The sequence below is a fragment of the Ursus americanus genome, chromosome 2 (genome assembly GCF_024610735.1).
Source record: "Ursus americanus isolate L20-20 chromosome 2, mUrsAme1.1.p, whole genome shotgun sequence".
NCBI lineage: Eukaryota > Metazoa > Chordata > Mammalia > Carnivora > Ursidae > Ursus > Ursus americanus.
The window spans coordinates 84,950,204-84,971,863 of NC_142128.1; the positions used below are offsets into that span (position 1 = coordinate 84,950,204).

Here is a 21,660-nt window from a genome sequence, read left to right on the forward strand (position 1 = left end):
AACTGTTTTGAACAGTGATGTTTTGCCAGCACATCTTCAGTATGGTTAATTCTGGGCATGATATTTTAAGAGATACTCTATATATTGGAATATAATCAGACTGGGGCAAAGGCAGTGGTAAACGGTCTAGAAACGATGTCATATAAGGAATGTTTGATAGGGAAAAATAGAAGAATGCTAAATTTAGAAAACTGGAACTCTCTAAATAGAATAAATCATGCCTTCCTCTGTAATTCCTCAACCTGTTACTCTTTTCCTACTACAGCACAAATCACATGGTTGTAATTATTTCTTTACACACCTATCTTCTTCACTAACTACAAGTCAAGGGAGGGCAGGAACTGGTTCTAATTCTTCTTTCCATCCCCACACCTAAGTGCAGTGCCTGGCATACAGTAGGTGCTTAATTATTGTTCCTTGCATGAGTTGCCAGAACAGCATTGTGTTCAAGAGCCAATCTGCCTTGATAAGCATTCTGACTTAACCGTACTAATTGTGTGACCTTAGGTAAGTTCCCCAACTTTTCTGAGCCTTGGCTTCTTCATCTATACAATGAAGATTATAATACAAATTACACTTCAGAGGGTTGTTGTCAAGATCAAATGAATTAATAAACAAAGCAGGGGCTTAGTTAGAAGAGTGTCTAGAATGTAGGAAGCAGTCAATAAATGTTAAACACACAGCCTATCTGCTTTCATTTCTTGCTGGTATCTGCCTGCCTACCTCCCAAAACCTATCCATTTCTCATCAGCTATGATCAGGGAAGTAGGTCTCAAGCCTCATTAACTATTATCTAAATACTCTTGAGTGAAGGACTAAGGGACAACTCTGAGTAAACGATGAGAGCTGTGTCTCACCTGCCTCTAGTCCCTCTGCCTGAAATTCCTTTTACTACTTTTCTCTCATCCTTGCTCATCCTTCAAGATACAGGAGACTCCAGAAACCTTGCAAGGACTGTCACATCCCAATCTTCAATATGTTTCATGGCACATATACAATGCTGTAACGTCTATTTACCTGCCTACTCTCAGTGATTCAAAGATGGAAAAAGACATGTCTTCTATCTTTAATCCTCAAAAACTAGTTAACTCTGGCACATAAAACACTTCATAAACACCTGTGGAATGAACATTTGGTAACCAAATAAACAAACATTAGTGTTCATTAGAGATGTGTTGCTAGGTTCTGGATGGTTAAAATAATCAGATAAGTAATTCTGGAATAACTGTAATGTTCGTGAATATCACAGTAACCAAAGTATGCTTTTTAGAGCTTGAGTATTTCATGCCATCCACATCTATCCAGTATCCGGTGAAAGAGAAATTGCCAATGGTCTTCCCCAGCCCTTCAAATCGGCAAGAGAATAAGAATACACACACTAAGATATACTTTGAGGAATTTTTGACTCAACACAAATTATAATCCAGATCATTCACCATCATCTTGATAATTTCTAACATTGTACATAATATAAAAACTATTAACACAGAACCCCCCTCCTCCCATTCCTATACTCCTAATACCAAGGTTCTGACATTTAACATTCATTTATTCATGTACTTAAAAATCATTTGAGCACCTACTATATGCCAGGCACTACGATGAAAATACAAACTGTTCAAACAATTTTAAAGAGCCTATTCAAGAGTTTAAAAAAATAAACACAATGAACTATGTTTTGCATCTTCAAGAACCTTTTGTAGAAGCATTAGGCTTATCTGAATTCTAAATAAGAGTTGTATTTTGTGTTGTTTCAGAGTTACCCTGAGGAAAGGGGATGTTAGGAATTGTTTTACCTGTCCTCATGACTTCCAGTACGAACATCCTTCATGGCAGCAAATCCGCAAGGCACTCTAGCATATTTATTTAAATTTTCAATAAGTGTTTTCCCTACTTCAAGGTAGTAAGGGTCTCCTGTAGCCTATTAAAAAGGAGAATATATGTATACATATATATATAGCTTATATATTACCATATACCCACTCATTTATCAGATATTTATTGAGTACCTACTAGGTGCTTAGACATTGTATCAGGCACTGGAGCACATGTTACACAGAACTTAGCTCTGAAAATAAGCCACGGATCTGCTTTATGGAATTTCTTAAACACACAACTGGAAAGCTGTCCAACTATGTATCTCAGCCCTTTGATAAAATTTTTAATGCCCAGAAAGGTAAGAGACATGCTTTAGAAAGCAGCTCTAGAATATAACATTTCTCTTTTTAGAAATGTAAATATTTTGAAAAGACACAAAACTTAGATGTCAACTCTTTCATGGACTAGATGAATGAAAACCATAACATATCCAACCATTATAACACCAAACAAGGACTTTGAAAACCCATTACTATTATAAGGTAGTGAGATATCCAACAGAGAATGGGGACTAAACAGCAAAAAGAGAGGTAAAATAGCTTACTTTATACAGGAAGTAGGTACTTTCTGCAAATTCTGGTCTTAAAGGATGTTGAGCCCAATGTACCCTGAAATCTGTGGTAAATGCCTGGACAAAACAACATGTAAATAAAAATAAGTACAGAAATGTGATTTAAAAAATAAACAAGTGGTTCTAGAGTACATAGTAGGACATAAGTTAGATCATAAAAAAATTAAAGATTAAAATACTGATAACAATTTTCATCTATAAGATGAAAATTTTCATTCCTTAAAATCACAGTTCATTTTTGCCAAGGTGCTATTTTTACCAATTACATGTAATTATTTTTGCAAATGATCATTTTGGCTATTAGGAAGGTTAGAGAAAACTATGAAACTCAGTAATGCCACTACATGGGTCTTTGTGTTTTCTTCTTTTTCCTTATCTCCATTTTTTCCTCTTAATTATTAAGTCCCTCGTTCTCATATTTCTATTTTAGCATTTTAGCATATGCTTTCTTTTATAACAACTTCAAATCCTCTGTGGAGTGAGACAAGGCATTATTTAAAAATAAAACTAGTCTCACTTGAAATTATTCACTAACAGAGCCAACTGGTTTTTTAAAAAAAAAAGATTAAAATAAAACCAAAACCTTTATGGGAACCAAATAAAACTTCATCTGTGATACGATGTTTTTAGTCGAACCTCGGTTTATTCTGAGTGAATATGAATTTTCTACAATGCACAGTCCTACTTACCTGAAGTCTAACAAAACTACACTTTCTAAAACAAACACCTTAGGAAGCAATCTAAATTGGTGGAAGGCTTAGATATCTCACAGACTGTGGTGAATAAGCAGGGACAGAATACATACACGAATTTGGAAATTTTTAATGGCACATTTCTGGAAAGCCAAAATGTGTGCAGTTAAGATTTTGCCATAACAAGCTAGCAAGAATATTTATTACTAATATATAAAAACCAGGCAGTCTATGTGATCAGGAAGAGTATATGTTCAATGTATATCATTTTCATAAAATAATCTTTAGAAAATAAAGAGTAAAAAAGTCTTCTCTAGCTGGTGAGTATATGTAAAAGTTAGAATGAGACAATAGGTATGTAATGGCAGAGATTAGAAAAGGCTGAGAAATACTAATTTGGAATTTTTTCTTTCTTTTTTTTTTTTTTTACATAAATGGTCAGCATTACCTTAAATTAGACTTCTCTTGATCATGAGAAAAAGGAAAAACGTATACAGTACTGTATAAACAAAAAACAAATTAAATAAACTATTTAACCAGGAAAAGAAACAAATAAAAAAGAATAAGCCAGTCCTGAAGATAACATTTGCTATCTTTAAAACAGCAACTTATTGTATATGTAAATTAGAATTCCAAAGACGATTTGCTTACCTCTGGTAGGAAATTATGTTTTTTAATCACCTGATATAACATTTCATGAGTTTCAATAGCAGGTCTAATATCCCCCTTTAAGACCTAGAAGTCAACAATAACAATAAAATTACCTAATAAAACATGAAGTGATTTTATCTAGAGTCATTATATAAATAGAAAAATGTACATTAATACATTTTAAAATGTGACTCCATTTTGGTAATTCAATTTGAGAGATCACATATGCACTTAATTGTTCTACGTTAATACTTAAAAAGTATGGGGTTTTTTGTGGGTTTGGTTTGGGTTTTTTTACCTGCAAACCTGGAAAAAAGGCGAGCAAAGCATCCATCCAAGTCCGAGCATTCAGCATTGGCTTGTGGATGTGCACATCGAGTAGCAGAGGCGGCTGGCTAATGTACCTCATTATGGCATCGTAGTGCTAGAAGACCACAGTATGCGTTCATGGAAGTAGATGAAAAAAGACGTATTATTTGAAAAACAGTAATTAAATTGCACTGTGAAGAAAGTAAACCTGAATTTATATACAAATACATTTACTATTAATTATTTAAATATTTAAATTATTCTATATGGAAATCTTTCTAAAATATATTATATATACTCCCCTGTGTTAATTCTGATACAGAATATTAAAGACTATAGTTAATATAAGATCTTCTGAAGGGAGATCCTATTGCTGTCTTGTGGGACTGGCCCATGGTTGTGACCAAGGGATGCTCTTATGTCCTCTTGAAATATAGTTACAGGCTTCTGTACTACAGAATTAGTTGTGTTTTCTCCTGTGTATAGGAAGTTTGGTCCCCTCTCAGCTAATGTACTACTCCCGTGCTCACCACTACTTAAATTAATGCATTTGATCATTGTTACCACGCTTATAGTCTGCCACATCTGTCTTTTATGTTCGTAAGAACCTTTTTCTCCCTTCTTTTATCTTCTCCTCCTAGATATTTTTTAGGTTTGACAACAACAGGTTGAGCTGTTAGTCAATCCATGATAATGAGCCAACAAAAAAACCTGTCCTTGTTCACCTCAAGAAAATTTTGTTATAATCTAATAAACAATATGTGATCATGTTTTTTAAAGTATTCAGTTGGCAACCTATTAGGTCTCTTATTGGTTTTTCCTAACTCATCTATTATTTAATAACTTATTGAGTATCTGCTAGATGCTAAGACACTGTTCTAACACTTCACATGCACTAGCTTATTTAATCTTTCCAATAACTCTATGAATAATACTAGTATTCCCATTTTGTGTATAAGGAACAAACAGTGCAAAGTTACTTGCCCAGAGTCACAAAACCAGTGGTACACCAGGATTTAAACCCAAGCAGGACAACTCCCATACTTTAGCCACTATACCATACTGTCTCACAGTAACGTGGGTGAACCAATGGGTGCACAAAGAAATTCTAAATGATTTCAAAGGAATACAGGATATAGCAGATGAGTCTGCTATACTGATTTCAATTATACAAAGGCAATCCAATCAGGCTCAATAATCCTCCTCCTTCTCCCCTAAATATACGCCTGTAGTTCTGACCCAGACTTCAAGAGTTATAGACCTGCTTTTGAAATGAATACTCACTAGTTTCTCTAAATCTCCAAAGTCCTGCATGCTTGGTGTGCTCAAGGACTAGGCCAAACTTCCCAAGATTTCAACAAGAATTGGAATCCAAAGGAGAAAGATAACATAATTTATTCCAATAAATTTTCCTCCTTGTGTAAAAGATTAGGTAAACTCAAATCTACCTAGTCTATGATTTACTGGCAGAACTTAAAAACTTCTGATGAGAGATGAAAACAAAACCACTCTGTAAACTAATTTTTGGAATGTATGTAGCTTTGCCCTGTCCCTGTCCAACATCATCAGGGAATACTGACAAAAAAACTAACACATTTTAAAAAGATTATTTCGCAGACTGTCACTCAGATAATTCACTTTCTATCAAAATCTGGCACTCAAATAAAATTGGCTCTAAAGTTAATATAAAATTAGATCAACTTACTGTATTAAATCTTTCCAGAAAACTGTCATCTCCAAGCAAGACATAGGCTTTCAATAGATATTCATAATATGAATCAATCCCTGCTCCAACTCCACTATCTATGGAAAAAATACATATAAACGTGACTATTAAACAAGTCTTAAAAACTCCTGACAGGGTACAAATGCAGGTATTAGTACCCTAAGAATGAAACATTAGTCTAAACATAAAACTGTTTAAAGGAAAACCTCAACATTTATAGAATTAACCCTACTTTAACAATGGTTCCAACCCAACCTAGCAATGGTTCCTTGCTGATAATGGTTAGTATATTTACAAAAAAAGAATCTTACTTTGCAAAATTGGGTTACATTAGTCTTATTTAAAAGCAGGAGATACTAGTTTTAAGAAGTTTCTCAAAGTTCATTTTCTCAGTGAGGAACTCAAAAAAGGAAACACTAGAGAGGACCAGAATGCATTTTTTAAAACATTTAGACCCTTTATCAGTAAGATATCAATCTTTAAAGTTAGAGTAGATATGATATCAAGACTGCTGCTGTTTGGAGATGCCAATTTTAATTGCTGCAACTAACATGGTTGTTATCTTTTTCCTCCAAGATCATCACTGAGGACCACAGAAGGAAAATAAGAAAACTGTAAGAAACCTGGCAGCATGGGCAGGGCAGGGCAGGTCGGGGAGGGGGTGGCTTTGGCCTGGAGCAGAAGGCAGCCCGACATGGCTAAGAAAGAATCAAACAGGAGGGATACTGCTAGAGCGTTGCACTTGCTTCTACCCAACCACTATCTTACGACACATTTCCTCCTACACTTGCTACAACTCGGGTCGGTGCTCCAGGTATCCTCCAGATTACTCCTGAGAACAGGCACAATTAGCCTAATAGACATACTAAAGATAGGGAAGATATTAACAATATAAAATAAGAAGAAAAAAAAAACCTTTAAGAAGCTCTATACCCTACATGGGGATTGAACACATACTCTACCAACTGAGCCAGTCAGGCATCCCATGAAGAAAAATTTTTTAATCAGGCGGAAATATACGGACTAAAAAATTAGCAGTTAAAATAACAAAACAGATGGGATATATAGCATAAAGGATACACCTGAGGAACAGAACAGCAAACTGGAAGATCACATGTAGCACTCTTCCAGAAGAAAAAAAAAGCAGGGAAAAAAAAAAGAAAGAAAATATAAAGGTAAAATATATGGAGGACAGAAACAGAAGTGATTTAGGATAGCAGGAACTGCAAAAAGAGAGATTAATAAAAATGAAAAGAATATCTAAAAAATAAGACCAGTTTTCATCAATTAAAAACAAAGATTTTAAATAGAAAGGACCCACAGAATATCAAAAGGAGAGCTAAAGAAAATTCTACACCCAAAATTACAGTTACATTTTTAGAAATTTCTCTTTGCTTTTGATATTCTTAGTCTCCATAGAGGAAGAGCAGATCACACACATAAGGGCATAAAAATCGAATCATATCAGATTTTTTCATACAATGTAAGAAGACAATAGAATTGTATATTCAAAGACTTGAAGGAAAAGAACTTAAACAGAAAATTATATACAGCCGAACTGTCACTCAAATACGAAAGCATAATAAAACTGCTAGGCATAAAAGGCCTCAGAAACTATTAAAAGTTACTGAAAACGGGGATAAATACTTAAGTAAGAAGGGCGACAAATCTAACAGATACTGCAAGCAATATACAAGGTTCAAGTGAACAAATACCTTGACAGTTTGTTACCTTTAAAGAAAGAGAAGGAGGGCTGTACTAAGACCAAAAGAAGAAAGAACATATTTATAGTGAATAAGAACTAAATAACTATGTAATATTAACAAAACGGGGGGTGGAGGTTGGGGCTGTGGGAGACAGAGATAGGAGAACATACTAAAGTTCATGTCTTACTAGGAGGTAACTATAGGTTTCATTTAATAACAAAAGGATTAAAGAGAAAACAGGAAAATGGAACACACTGAAATTACAATTAAGATAGTATAAGTCCAAATATATTAAAAATACAAGTAAATGTAAATGGACTGAAATCACCAATTAAAAGACAAAGACTGACAAATTGGCTTTTTAAAAAAATCTATAAATTTTATAAGAGTTACACTTAGAGCATGAGCACCTGCAAAGACTGAAAGTAAAAGGACAGGAAAAAACTTATCAGGCAATTAAGCAAAATAATGCTGATGTAGCTGTATTACTATCAGATTAAACAGACTGTAAGACAAAGAACATTATTAGAGATGATCACTGCATAATGATGAAATATTTTAAATCATTTGTATGTTTAAAACAAAACATACAAAAATATTTCTCTCAACTAAGAAGAGAAAGCTATCTTAAATGAATGCACCCAATAAAACAGACTAATGCACCCAAAAATATATATATAAAGCAAAACAACTACAGGGAGATATTAGGAAATCCACTATCACTGTAAGAAATTTTATCTACGTTTCTTAATTCTTGGTAGGTCAAGCAAACAGAAAATCAGCAAAGATCTGAATGTTGACTGAGCAAATTGACATACATAGAAATCTATACCCAACAATGAGAAAATATACACTTTTTAAAAAACATGCAAAATGTTCACAAAAACCAGCCATGATTGTGGCACCTGGGTGGCTCAGTTAGTTAGGCACCTGACTCTTGGTTTTGGCTCAGGTCATGATCTCAGAGTCCTAAAATCAAGCCCTACACTGGGTTCTGCACTGAACACGAAGGCTTCTTAAGATTCACTCTCTCCCTTCCCCTCTCTCTTTGCTCCTCCCCCCACCCTGTGGGCATGCATGCGCACTCTCTCTCTTTCTCTGGGAAAAGGGGAAAAAAAAAAAAACTGGCCACATTCTGGGCCAAAAAGGAAACGTCAATAAATTTTAATGGATAGTTATCACATAAATCGTTAAGTATCATATAGGTATCAACAGTATTTTTTGAAGTACAACTAACTGGATAGAAAATGGACAAAATACAAAAACATCAATATCAAAAAAAGGGAAACCTATATGACCAATAAATATGAAGAAGTGTTCAACATCATCAGTGATCAAAGAAATACAAATCAAACTACAACGGGAAGTCATTTGTATATCTATTTCATGGGCAAAATCTTTTGAGTCTGACATTACTCAATGGAGAGGATGTTGGTCCATGGGATCTCTTATATTTTGCTAGTGGAAGTGGTGAAACAACTTTGGAAAACAGTTTTGAAAACAATTGTGACATTATCTCCTGAAGTTGAACATTAACTTATCCTATGATCTAAAAATTCCACTCCTCCACACGTAGCCAAGAAAAACTCTTATACATATATAACAGGAGAAACATACAAATATTCATGGCACTACCATTCACAATAGTAAAATCCAGGAAACAATCTAAATGCCCAGATTATGGTTCATTCATCCAATAAAATACTATACAGCAGCCTAAAAAAAAAAAAAAAAGAACTACACCTTCATGCAACAATATGCAATATATTAAGTGAAAAAAGTCTCAAAAGTGTGCATGATGTGGTATGATTTTATAAGGTTTAAAACAAAACAAAAAATATACTTTTTAAGAATACATACAGATGCAATAAAACTTTATTAAAAGCAAATGATCAGTAGAAAATAAGAATGTTGACTATTTCAGTTAGAGAAGGCAGAGGTATGGGATTGCAGAGGCAGGAAGAGTCAAGGATAATATGCAAAGTGTATGTTGTCATGTAATAGTCCAGTTGTGGGTCCTTACTACATTATTAAAAATAAGGGACACCTGGGTGGCTCAGTCAGTCAAGCATCTGCCTTTGGCTCAGGTCATGATTCCCATGTCAGGCTCCTTGCTCAGCGGGGAGCCTGCTTCTCCCTTTCCCCCTCCCCCTGCTCGTGCGCGCTCTCTCTCTCTCTGACAAATAAAATCTTGAAAAAAAAATGACTAAGTAAAATGGGCCATGCATGGACCAATGATGAATGTGTTAAAAACCAAGGATTATGATTAATTTAAAATTAACTCTAATTAATTTGCACCTGAGTTCCAAGCAGGTTTAAAAAAAAAAGGAAAGAAATGGCAGAATTCTGAAGCCAGAATTCAGATTAGTTTCAGGGACCATTTAGATAAAATTTGGAAAAATCTTACATAATACTAAACAAACAATAAATAAGATAATCTTACTAAGAATAAATATTCTACTATATTTCCATTCATCTATGCACTATAGGGGTGTCTTATAAGATAAAATTATATTCTTTATATAATTCTATATCTTGTTTGTTCATGTAACATTTATCTCATGATTACAATTCACTTCAATATCATCTAGTGATAACATTATTAAATAGATTTCCACTTAATGTGAGATGATCGAGGTATTCTGATTCTCTAGTTCTCAATGAAACTAGTTCTAGTGTTTCATCTATATCCTGTATCTACGATGCAATACCCATTAAGGTATAAAGTAAAACAGTAAGTCTATCTAGAATAAGTGTACTGTTATCCGGTCCCAAAGAAGAAAATCAGGTTAAATTAAAATTCCAGCAATCTGGTAAAAAACTATGCTTTATACTGTCTCAAAGATTATTTTAACAAATGAAAATCCTTTATTTTCCAACCATTCTGAAGATATGAAGGCTTGATTTAAAAAGCCCAACTATCATGAAAAAAAAAAAAAAAAAGCCCAACTTACATACCTTTTCTTACCCAATCTCCAGTATGAATATTTATAGTCACACCCACTAAATTACTACTTCGCTGTCTTTTTTCCCAGAGAAAATCAAGAGCTTTTCTTGCATATTCCTATAATTAAAAAAAAAGAAAAACATACTTGAAGAACTGCACATCTCTGGCAAACAGGAAACAAAGAAACAAAAGTCAAAGGCTCACAGAATATTTTAAGGATTATATAAAATTCCTATGATAATCATTAAAATACATATATACATTAAATTAAATTTCCTTACAAGTCACATCTTGACTCTTTTTCAGCCAATCAAGCCTAGGTAAAAAGAATGAGTCTAAAAATACTATTTAGTGGCAGGGATCTCACTTTGAGACCATCACGTTCATCTAATACTTCTAGTGCAAGTTCACATTCACATACATGTATTCTTAAATTATATTAACTGCTGCCATAATTAAATGAGCTTGTTAAAGTAATTTCTATCATTTAAATACAAAGTGAAAATCTCCTTGCATGCTCTTATTTAGAGAATTAGAAGAGAATTCCAAAGTTGATATGTCATCTCTGAAACACAGGCATTTCAAGAGCCCACTTTTTACATAGCATGCAACTTTGTTAGTGAAGAGTAAATAAATTCACCAGTATTCATTTGACAATAACAACATAACTTTATGACACGTTTTTCTTTTTTTTTCCACTTATTTTTATCCATTGGCCACTAAAGTAAAATAATTTTTTAACAAATTATTAGCTTTCGATAAAAAGATGTTATAAAATATAAAAGCATAAGACATGTACAGGAGAGTTTCTAAGTTAAACTTAATTTCAGAACATGAATCTATTTAGCACTGGAGAAGTACTTCTGCAGAAGAAAAAAAATGAAACCAATTTGCCACTTTGCAGATTTAAGAACAGAGTATAAAATAGTCTTAGCTCTTGATTCAACTTATTTATGCTGATTTTTTAAAACAAAGCAGACTATGGCTTTAATTAAATGCTATAATTTCAGAGCCAGAAAGTTTCATAAAGATTTCCCTGTTCCTATCCTAGAAAACAGGCCCAGTGAAAGCAAAGATTTAACCAAAGTTTAAAACTGAATTATAGAACAACTAGTATGAGAATTCCTCACGTCTCTTTATATATTAGACCAAAAGTCAGCAAACTTTTTTTGCCAGATAATAAGTATTTTAGGCATTATGGGTCTATACAGTCACTGTCACAATTACTCGACTCTTGTCACTTTAGTACAGATGCAGTCATAGTCGCAAAAAAATAAATAAGCATGGCTGCGTTTCAATAAAACTTTATTCACAAAAATAGGCAGTGGCTAGATCTGGCCCCAAGGCTGTTGTTTGCCAACCCTATATTGGATCGATGCTGTCAACTGCATCAGGCTGCTTCTCTCACAATAAATTACTGTATATTCATGAAGTTAAAAAGATCATAATTTTCAAATAGATTCACTCGTAAGCACAAAATACACCAGTGGAAAGAGCATGGGCTTTGAATTTAGAAAGGCACGGATTCTAATTCCAATTCTACTCATTCACCCATAGCTGTGCATCGTATCCTCTTTGAGTCTCACTTTCCTAACCTATAAATGCATCAGTATCTCAGAGTTTGTAGTTCAATTAAACAGTGCAAAAGTGACTATACTTTTCAATGAAAGGAAAATATGTCAGCAAAGTACAGAATAAAAATTAAACCAAACGTGATAAATCTGTCCTTGACACTCTGAACATACAGACGCACAAAGACCACTTGACTTGTTTTACTAACACTCAGAGAAAAGTCTTTAATGCTAGTATGTGGTCCCTACTTCTGCTTGCTTTATGTGTGCCATTTGCTGAATTTTTAAAGTTTTCCTAAGTCATATGTTTGAAAAAGAGGGTGTTTTGTGATATTATTGCACACAATGACATGCTTAAACATAGATAAAATTAAAAGTGTGAAATATAGCTAGTCTACACCAAATTACTTGGGGAATATTAAGTCTTTTGGATAAGAAATAACATTAACCTTGGGGTAAACAAACTTACAGATATGACTCTCTATCAAGAGAAGGGCAAAAATTTCACTATTTCGTGAAGTTTTCAGAAATGCAATAGACCATCTAGAAGTATAACAGAACAAAAAGACAGTTTTTCATATAAGACATCTGTGATATCAAATTCCTATAATAGGCTAGAAATCTCCTAAGAATAAACCTAAAAATGTACAGTTTGTGAACAAATGCAAAGTTGTATTAACCTATATCTCACAATGACTTCTAGGTTTTTGACAAAAACCATATGTGGAATCTAGACAAAAGTTCACTAAAATGACAGTAATCATCCAATTGATAATCCTCATACTTGAGCAATGAAAAAAAGATATAAAGTTAGTTATGCCCAACACCCAAGAGATCAAAGACTATGAAAAGCAAACCTCAAATATTGTTGCTCCTGTGAATCGACTTAAAGCAGCAAACTCAAGGATCAAGGTACCTGCACAAGCTGTACAGGTATCTGTCTCAGTTCCTGTCCGCGCTTCCGGCTTTCTAATACCAAACTTTAAATTAATCTAAATAAAATCAGAAGATCATCATTAGCAACTATGGAGAGAAAATGGCTTCTGGATAAGAGATTATTTTTCAATCAAGATTTTTCATCAAATCATGGAAATAATTCACAAAATATCTAAACACTGAAATTTGATGATCTTTGTGACTATCCAATTTAACATCTCAAGAAGGACATTCTACACATATAATATTCATGGGGTAAATAGTTTTCATTTATTTCCTTCCTCAATTAGACCAAAATTCAGTACCCATATGAGAATTACACAGAGAAAATACCTCCTATAACAATTTTATTCTCTGGACAGTTTGAACTAGTTAGTACAAGAACAGGAAACTAGACTAGCTCTAAAAGAAATTAGATTTATGTGAGAATTTACGAAAAACCAGTACTATATTAGTCCTTCACAGCAAAAAAACTGATTACGTTATGGTGTATATTTAAAAGGAGATTAAAATTTTGTTTACAGGTTTTAAAAGTTTTGAAATATAGACTACATTGCCTTGCTGACAGGGTATCAAACAACACAAAGAAAATTTTTTCGAAGGAGTATTTTTTTCTTATAATTCAAAGACAGCCAAATTATACTACATTATAAACTTAGATTAACCAGAACCGAACTGATCAGAAACTGATTAAAATTCGAATGGTCTTCTGCAGTCCAAATAAATAACAAAGAAGCAAGCATATACCGAGGATTTCTCATAACAATAAACAAAAACATCAACTATAAATCATGTTTCCAGATCAGTTATTACTCAGACTCTATAAGAAGTTCAAATAAATTCCTATTTCAACTTATCCGCTGAAATCAATTGCTGGGTATGCCTATTACCTTAACAGGGTCCAATCAACACTCTAGGAGTATCTAAACAAGGAGACAGGGATAATACCCACTCATTACCAATAAACAAATAACAAAAGTGAAATGTAGGTGAGACACAAGGAGTGGATTGTTATGTTGGCCATTTACCTCACTTTCCAAAATGTCACTTGAGGCATCATGTTCCATGTCCTATTAGCCTAGAAGCATCTCTCTATCCCCACTCAAATTCATAATTATCTCTACCATCTATAATTCTGAAAGAATAAATGGCTTTAGGTAGTTCTGCACCAAAAACCAGAATGGAAACCATCCCTTGCCCTCTTATGTTACCTATATCTCTACCAACAGAATTAAAATTGATGTTAAGAATAAACTTTAAGTGGCTCAGTCAGTTAAGCAACTGACTCCGGTGCAGGTCATGATCTCAGAGTCCTGGGATTGAGCCCTGTGTTAGGCTCCCTGCTCAGCGGGGTGTCTGCTTCTCCTTCTCCCTCTGCCCCCCCCCGCCCCCCCACCAATATGTGCTCTCTCTCTCTCTCTCAAATGAATAAAATCTTAAAAAAAAAAAAGAATAAACTTTAAAATGAAGACATCCTCAATAATAAAACATTTACATCAACTGCACTAAGGTAAAGTATAATAATTTTTATAAATATTTGTATTAACAGTCAATAGTGAAAAATATTTTCTGGTTAGTTCTATTAATTATTACAATCAACTGATCAATAGTTATCTACTATGTAGGGAATATTATGTTAAGATACAAAGTAAATGAAAAGATCCTTGTCCTTGGGGAGCTTAAAAGCAAGACAGAGCAAATACGACAGATATATATAAATGGAGACGGTAACTAATAATGGAAAGTCATAAATAAATGCCAAACAAATGGAACTAACAACAAACGCTAAGACCTAAAAATCAGAAGAAGCATCACTGATATTTGATAAAAATATCACTGGACTGGGAATAACTGAGAGCTAACAATGGCAAAGTCCAGGGAAGTAGTCATGAAAAAGCAAAGGCAAGACAGAAAGCATTTATATCCCATTTTTAGTATCTTTTAACAAAAAAAACAAAGGAAATACTTTGACTCACTGAAGTTCTGTACATTAAAAATATTTAAGATGGTCATATACTGCATTATAGTCTTTACTGACCCACGATGGTCACTACTAAATAATGTAAAAGGACTATTTCTTAATACAACTATATATAGTATCATATCATTTCCATCTCAGATGCTGAAGATCTGCATTATTAAACAATCCCCAAGTGCAAACCTCCAGGGGGCACTACCATTTCTATAAGACAAGGAAAAGGGGTTGAACGTCTTTTTTGCTTATGTTAATCCTCTTATTGACTTTTGCTCGAGAGGCTGGTTAGATAAGCTGCAGTTGTCCTGACTAGATCTCAGAGGACCAGTGTAGAAAGGGCACTGGTAGGGGCATCTGTCTAGTCATGTAGAAGTTAAAAACAAAGAGCTTATTGCCCTTTACTTGAAAGGCTTCAGACAAAAAGGGTTAAAAGTATAATAAAGGTTTTGAACTTAGAAGGAATTTGGAACCTGGTTTCTTCCTCCTGGTCCTATGTTCCTGGGAATCACAAAGTGGTTCTTTTTTAACTGAAAGGTAGAAGTTTAAATTACCTACACTAAATTTATCTACATCATATATTTGCTATACCCAAAAGACCCCTAAAATGTGTACAAAATCAAAATGGAATTCCCATTAACCCTATGTTTTGTGGATATAATCATCTACCTGACCTTGGAAATGAGGTCTTAAATGAAAAACTGGCACGGTGCTTTTAATTAACTTTGAGAAAATGGCATCACAAAGTGTGAACTACCTCTAGGGTTTATATGTAGATGTAACACATGACCATTAACCACTAAAATATCATTTCTGTTCAGCAAATTCTTGAGTTGAAAGCATTAATGCAGTACTATCAATTATGTATGCATATCTAAGAGAGACTTAGTAAAACCTCGTAAGTGTGAAGAAGACAGGATAGGAAGACATTTAGTTTCTATCTGTAGTCCTCTTGTAAAAAGCAATTTAAAAAATTTTCTTGATACTTAAGAGTATAAGAAAATGTATTATTTTCTTATTTTACTATAGTATTTTACTATAATACTCTCAGTAGCTACTGTTTTAATTCCTCTCCTGTTTCTCATGTTACGACAAAAGTGAAGAAATGCCAGATTTTATTTTCTTATTTTACTATAGTATTTTACTATAATACTCTTAGTAGCTACTGTTTTAATTCCTCTCCTGTTTCTCATGTGACGACAAAAGTGAAGAAATGCCAGATTCCCCAAAATTTAGCACCTCCATTTACAACAAAAACTAAAAGTATTTACTAAAAGTAAATTCAATTAAATAAACATGTAGGTTATTTGAAATAGCTTTGTTTTTAATTTTAATATGCTAAGAAAATAAAAAGATCAACAAACAAGTTTAACCACACTAAAAAGCAAAGAAATTCACATTAAAACAATTTTTTTCTCATTCAACTGGTAAAATAACAATACACACTGTTGGCAACAGTACAACAACACATATACTATTATAAATAGAACCTTTCTGGAGAACAACTAGGCAATAAGTACCCAAAGCCTTAAAAAACATTCCCTATTTCTATGACTTACCATTTCCTCTCCTAGTAATTTATCCTATGGAAGAAGTAAAAAGATCTGTATAAAGATGTTCACAGAAGAGCTAGTCAAACTATCAAGAGCGAGAAATTTAAATAAGAAATTTAATAAATACGCTGTTTCACAAAACAAAAAAAAAGCACAGGTCACAATCCACTAAACTGGTGGGTAAAGTAATACGCTATGACCTCCAGTTTGAAAAGCACTGCTCTAAATTACGCTGGCTCTCCAGTCAAAGGTTTCTTGATGGTGAAAGTGAGTCTTACTTGATTTATACTGGGAGAAAAGTTATGCCAGGTAATGGAGATGATAGGCCTAACAGCATGGAAATGGAAAAAAAAAAAAGAAAGAAAGAAAGAAAAACACACCTTCGCTGTTTGGGGGACACTAACGGATTCTTTGGCTGAAATGGAACACGCATTTCATTGGGGTGTGAGGTGCTGAGAGGTCAGAAAGTCTATTGCCAAACCATAATGAATTCTGAAAGTTAAGAGATACTCTGTACAATAGAGAGTCAGTAGAACTTCTGAGTGTAATTTGATAAAAATTGTTTTAGTAAGATTAATTTTTAAGTCTCTAAATGATGAGGGAGCAGAAGGCTAGCTGAAGACAGAGCATAAGCCTACACCCTGCAACCTCCCCCACCCCCTCACTCCTGGGTGGGCTACGTGATGTTCCTCTAGGAAGTTCTCAACTATCTTCATGTTAATGCCCTGCTAGAGGGAAAAACCACCTTAACTTGACAATGTCTTCTTTAACATATGAAAATCCTTTTGAAACCTCCCTTTTTCCTTACCTCCCCCAGCCCCAGAGTATATAATCAGCCACCCCTCGCAACCCCGGGCAGCAGCTCTTTCTGCCCACGGGTCCTGTCCGCGGGGCTTTAATAAACCACCATTTTGCACCAAAGACGCCTCAAGAATTCTTTCTTGGTCGTCAACTCTGGACTCCACCCCACTGAACCTCACCTCACTGATATCCCACAACATCATAAAGAATAAACCAGAGAGAAAAGAGTAAGATAGGTATTTACAATAGTTTAGGAATTACACTGGCTTCAGCTAACTTACCAGCAGTAAGAAAAAAATTATCAGAACTTAGTAATGGCTGAGGTGTCTAACTTGGACAAGAGGGAGAAAGCAACAGCATTAATAAAGAAATAAATCAGGGGCACCTGGGGCTCAGTTGTAAGCATCTGCCTTGGGCTCAGGTCATGATCCCGGAGTCCTGTCCTGCGATCAAGCCCTGCCCCCTGCTCTGTGGAGAGTCTGCTTCTCCCTCTGCCCCTCACTCCACTCATGCTTTCAATCTCTTGCTCTCTCTCTCTCAAATAAATAAATAAAATATTTTTAAAAATTAATAAATCAACATAGAAAGTTCTTCCCATAGTCAATGGCTTCTTTCTTTTTGCTTTAAATATAACATTTTCTTGGGGGCAAAACAGAACTCCCTCAACAGACTCGGCTGCCACCTCTCTTTAACAACACCAGGAATCTCAAAATGAATGGTCCTGTGTTTTCACCTAGTTTGAACCCTTCCCTCCCTTTTATTCTCCCACATTACATACTTTAAGGATCTGTTTGCATCTAATTCTATTGTTTTCTAAAACCACCTCCTTTTGAAGCTCTAAGATTTCATCACACCATAGCTACTACCCTGTGGTTCTCTTCCTGAGTTTCTGCTACTACCCTGTGGTTCTCTTCCTGAGTCTCTGAACACTCTCTTTTCCAACACTCTGCTTCCTCCTCATTCCCCTCTGTCCTGTGTTCTCTCCAAATCCTCTCTACTGGAAAGCCAACACCCACTCTCACTGTTTCAAGCGTATCTTCTGCACAAATAATTCTGTGCCCAAATTCTAGTCTGGCGTCTGTTTCTTCCTTCTGCAGCATAATCTAATCTGTTACGCGGTGACACATAAAAGCCTTAAACGAATCTAAACTCTCATACCACTCAAATGCAAAACTGAAATATCAATATAAATGTTTTATATAGTTTTATATAGTTTTATATAATGTTTTATATAGTTTTATAGAAGAAAAATACTATGAAGTATTTTTCTTCAGCCTCAAGCAGGTGATGAACAATGGCTCCAATTACAAAACCTCATGTTTGTAAGACAGCAAAGGAAGTACATTAAAACTGCTGTATTTTTCAGAATTACTTACTCTTGGATACGGAAGGCCACTGGTAGTATTGAAAGCTGGTAAAAGTTTGTAACCCAACTGCTTTGCCATTTGGAGAAGTTCATCATTGTACCACTGCATGTACTCTCCTTTTTCTTTCAGCATGATTGCCAATGAGTGTCCACCCAAAAGACCCCTACAATCACAGAGATGAAACATTATCCACTTCTTACAGATACTTAAATACTATCTAAAAAGATGTGGGTATCTTGTTACCAACAATTTAGCACACATAAGGAAAGATCTTAGAAGAACTTTTTTTTTTTTTTAACCTAACTCTGGCTACTCATTTTATAGCAAAACACAGACAGTAAAAAAAGTTTTAGATGTTCTATCTGCTGTAAAGTGTTCAGCATTCTGAAACACCTTAAAATTTCTTAAAGAGCCTTAAAAAAAAAAAAAGAGTATCTTAGAAATCACTTATTTTAACAAACCTGACATTTGATTCTAACAACTTTTAAATTAATGATATCATCATGCAATCTTTAACTCTTACAGTATAAATTAAATAAACCTCTTCAACTCTGTATTAAATATAATAGATTAAGAAACTCTGTGAAGGGGCGCCTGGGTGGCACAGCGGTTAAGCGTCTGCCTTCAGCTCAGGGCGTGACCCCGGTGTTCTGGGATCGAGCCCCACATCAGGCTCCTCTGCTATGAGCCTGCTTCTTCCTCTCCCACTCCTCCTGCTTGTGTTCCCTCTCTCGCTGGCTGTCTCTATCTCTGTCGAATAAATAAATAAAATCTTTAAAAAAAAAAAAAAAAAAAAGAAACTCTGTGAAAAGCTACAATAAATATTGCCTGAACTGAAAAAGATTCACTTTACCTGTCTGACAAAAGGAAATGTGTTACAACAACATAAAAGTAACCATTAAATATAAAAATTTAATAATGTTGAAACTTGAATTAATAAATCCTGTAATTCAGTATTTTTAAATGTTCTGATAGCACTTCAAAATGTTTAGTTGAGAGGTAGTATTATACATGTAATTTCATTTGGCCTGAACAGGTGCTGGCTAAGATTAGCAAACTATGTAAACTAGAGGAAAAACCTGAGATATGGCTAATATGCGAATGTTCAACCTCTAATCCTTTTTTAACAACACACAGAGATTACCTTTGATTTGAGTGTGCAACTATTTCCAAAGTCAGCTGCTGTCTGTGCCTGATACAATGCAAGGTCATCCCACAGCCTCCGTTTCATAATACCCCAACTTTTATCTTTTAAACGTAAGAAATATCTTGCTTTATTACCATCAAGAAATAAACAGTATACCCTAGGCTTTTCTGTTATTAAAATTATAGCTTCAGTGTCTTACATACTCACCCAAGAACTCTGATGTTTGTTTCAAAGACTGATACAACTACATCATTATCTAAATTAACATCTCTTAAAACTTTTCTCACCGCATCTTCAAATTCTTTAGTTTTATTTAATACCTAGGAGAAGAAAATTATGAAAATAAAGTTCTTTTCTACCAAGTCAAAGAGAAATAGTGTTAGAATGAACTCCTAAAAGCAAGTTAATACATTAAAACTCTAAAAAGTGACACATACAAAATGTTTCCCGTAAGCCAATGACAAAAACGTGGTATCTAAAATCCCCCAAAAGTAAATGCCTACATTATAAGGAATCTTTATATATTTCTTTTTTAGATATAAGGAAATCATTGAGACTTTAAAAAACAATCATCATCAGAACTGTTAACTGGTTTCTTAACATATAACCCACGACCCAGAGAGCTACATGAGATGAGCTCTAAAAGGATTTGGTTTCCAAGTCAAAACAACACAAAAATCATCCTATTCACCAACCATCATTTTAAAGGTTGCTCACTCTCAAAAGAGAGCACATCCTTCAGAGAATGACTGATCCTAAACCACACACCACCTGCCATCTTCACCCGTGGCCGCCAAGACCCCTAACCGAGGAGGATTATAATGTTGTAATCAAGAGCAAGCTCGTTTTGAACTCTAGTTCTTTCATTCACTACCTGTGTAATCTCGGTCAAGTGACTTCCATCTCTGAGCCTCTTCTCTCATTAATAAAAAAAGAAGTATCTACTCTTATAGGTTTGTGTTCTTAAATGAGGTAATATATATAAAGTATTTTCAGTAGAGTGCCTGACTTAATAAGTGCTTAATATCATTACTATTATTGATGAGGAATAGAAGGCAAGCTGAGGACAAAGCAGAAACTGACACCACCACCCCACCCCCGCCATGGGATGTATGTGACATTCCTCAGGCCCTCCTGGCTGCCCTAAAGGACAAAGAAATAGTTAACCTATAGATACCACAATCCTGCAAGACTTAAGTCTCCCTCAGTTTTACAAATGTCTTTAGCAGTTTACAAGAACGAAGCATTTCTATCAATAACCTAGCTTCCGGAAGGGAATGTAGATACAATTAAATGCCCTTATAATCTGCAGCCTCCAGGAAGTGCCCAACTATCTTCATGTTAATGCCTTACTAGAGCGGTAAACAACCTTGACTTGACAATGGCAAGGCCTCTGGTATCTTGTGAGTCTTCTTTAACATGTGAAAGTATTTCCTCAACCTCCCTTTTTTCTTACCTCCCCCAACCCCATGGTATATAATCAGCCACCCCTCACAACCCTGGTGCAGCAGCTCTTTCTGCCCACGGGTCCTGTCCCCATGCTTTAATAAACCACCAATTTTGCACCAAAGATGCCTCAAGAATTCTTTCTTGGTCGTCGGCTCCGGGCTCCACCCCACTGAACCTCACCTGTATTCAGTAACATCATCATCATCATCATCATCATCATTATTATTATTATTACCATGAGGGTCTAGAATCCTGACTAGGTTAAGAATTCTGTGGATTCTTGAGATCAGTTTCATGAAGGAGCCAATGCATTACATAGTTGCTTTGATTTTTCAGTCAAAATCAATGCTGTGTCAGAGAGCTCTCCTGCTCAACTACTGACCC

The 21,660-nt window shown here is 34.6% G+C and overlaps 1 protein-coding gene across 2 annotated transcripts in view; it reads right to left on the reverse strand.

Annotated features, from left to right (window-relative positions):
• The window catches only part of EDEM3 (ER degradation enhancing alpha-mannosidase like protein 3), a 66,882-nt gene that overhangs the window by 22,118 nt on the left and 23,104 nt on the right, over positions 1–21,660 (reverse strand). For both annotated transcript variants that reach the window (XM_045811299.2, XM_045811298.2), the window contains exons 5-13: positions 20,035–20,147; positions 18,690–18,843; positions 12,909–13,043; positions 10,492–10,597; positions 5,807–5,904; positions 4,091–4,216; positions 3,793–3,876; positions 2,423–2,506; positions 1,797–1,921 (exon numbers count right to left, since the gene is read on the reverse strand). In XM_045811299.2, the coding sequence (XP_045667255.1) occupies positions 1,797–1,921; positions 2,423–2,506; positions 3,793–3,876; positions 4,091–4,216; positions 5,807–5,904; positions 10,492–10,597; positions 12,909–13,043; positions 18,690–18,843; positions 20,035–20,147 (1,025 nt within the window). The remainder of the gene's footprint in view (positions 1–1,796; positions 1,922–2,422; positions 2,507–3,792; positions 3,877–4,090; positions 4,217–5,806; positions 5,905–10,491; positions 10,598–12,908; positions 13,044–18,689; positions 18,844–20,034; positions 20,148–21,660) is intronic.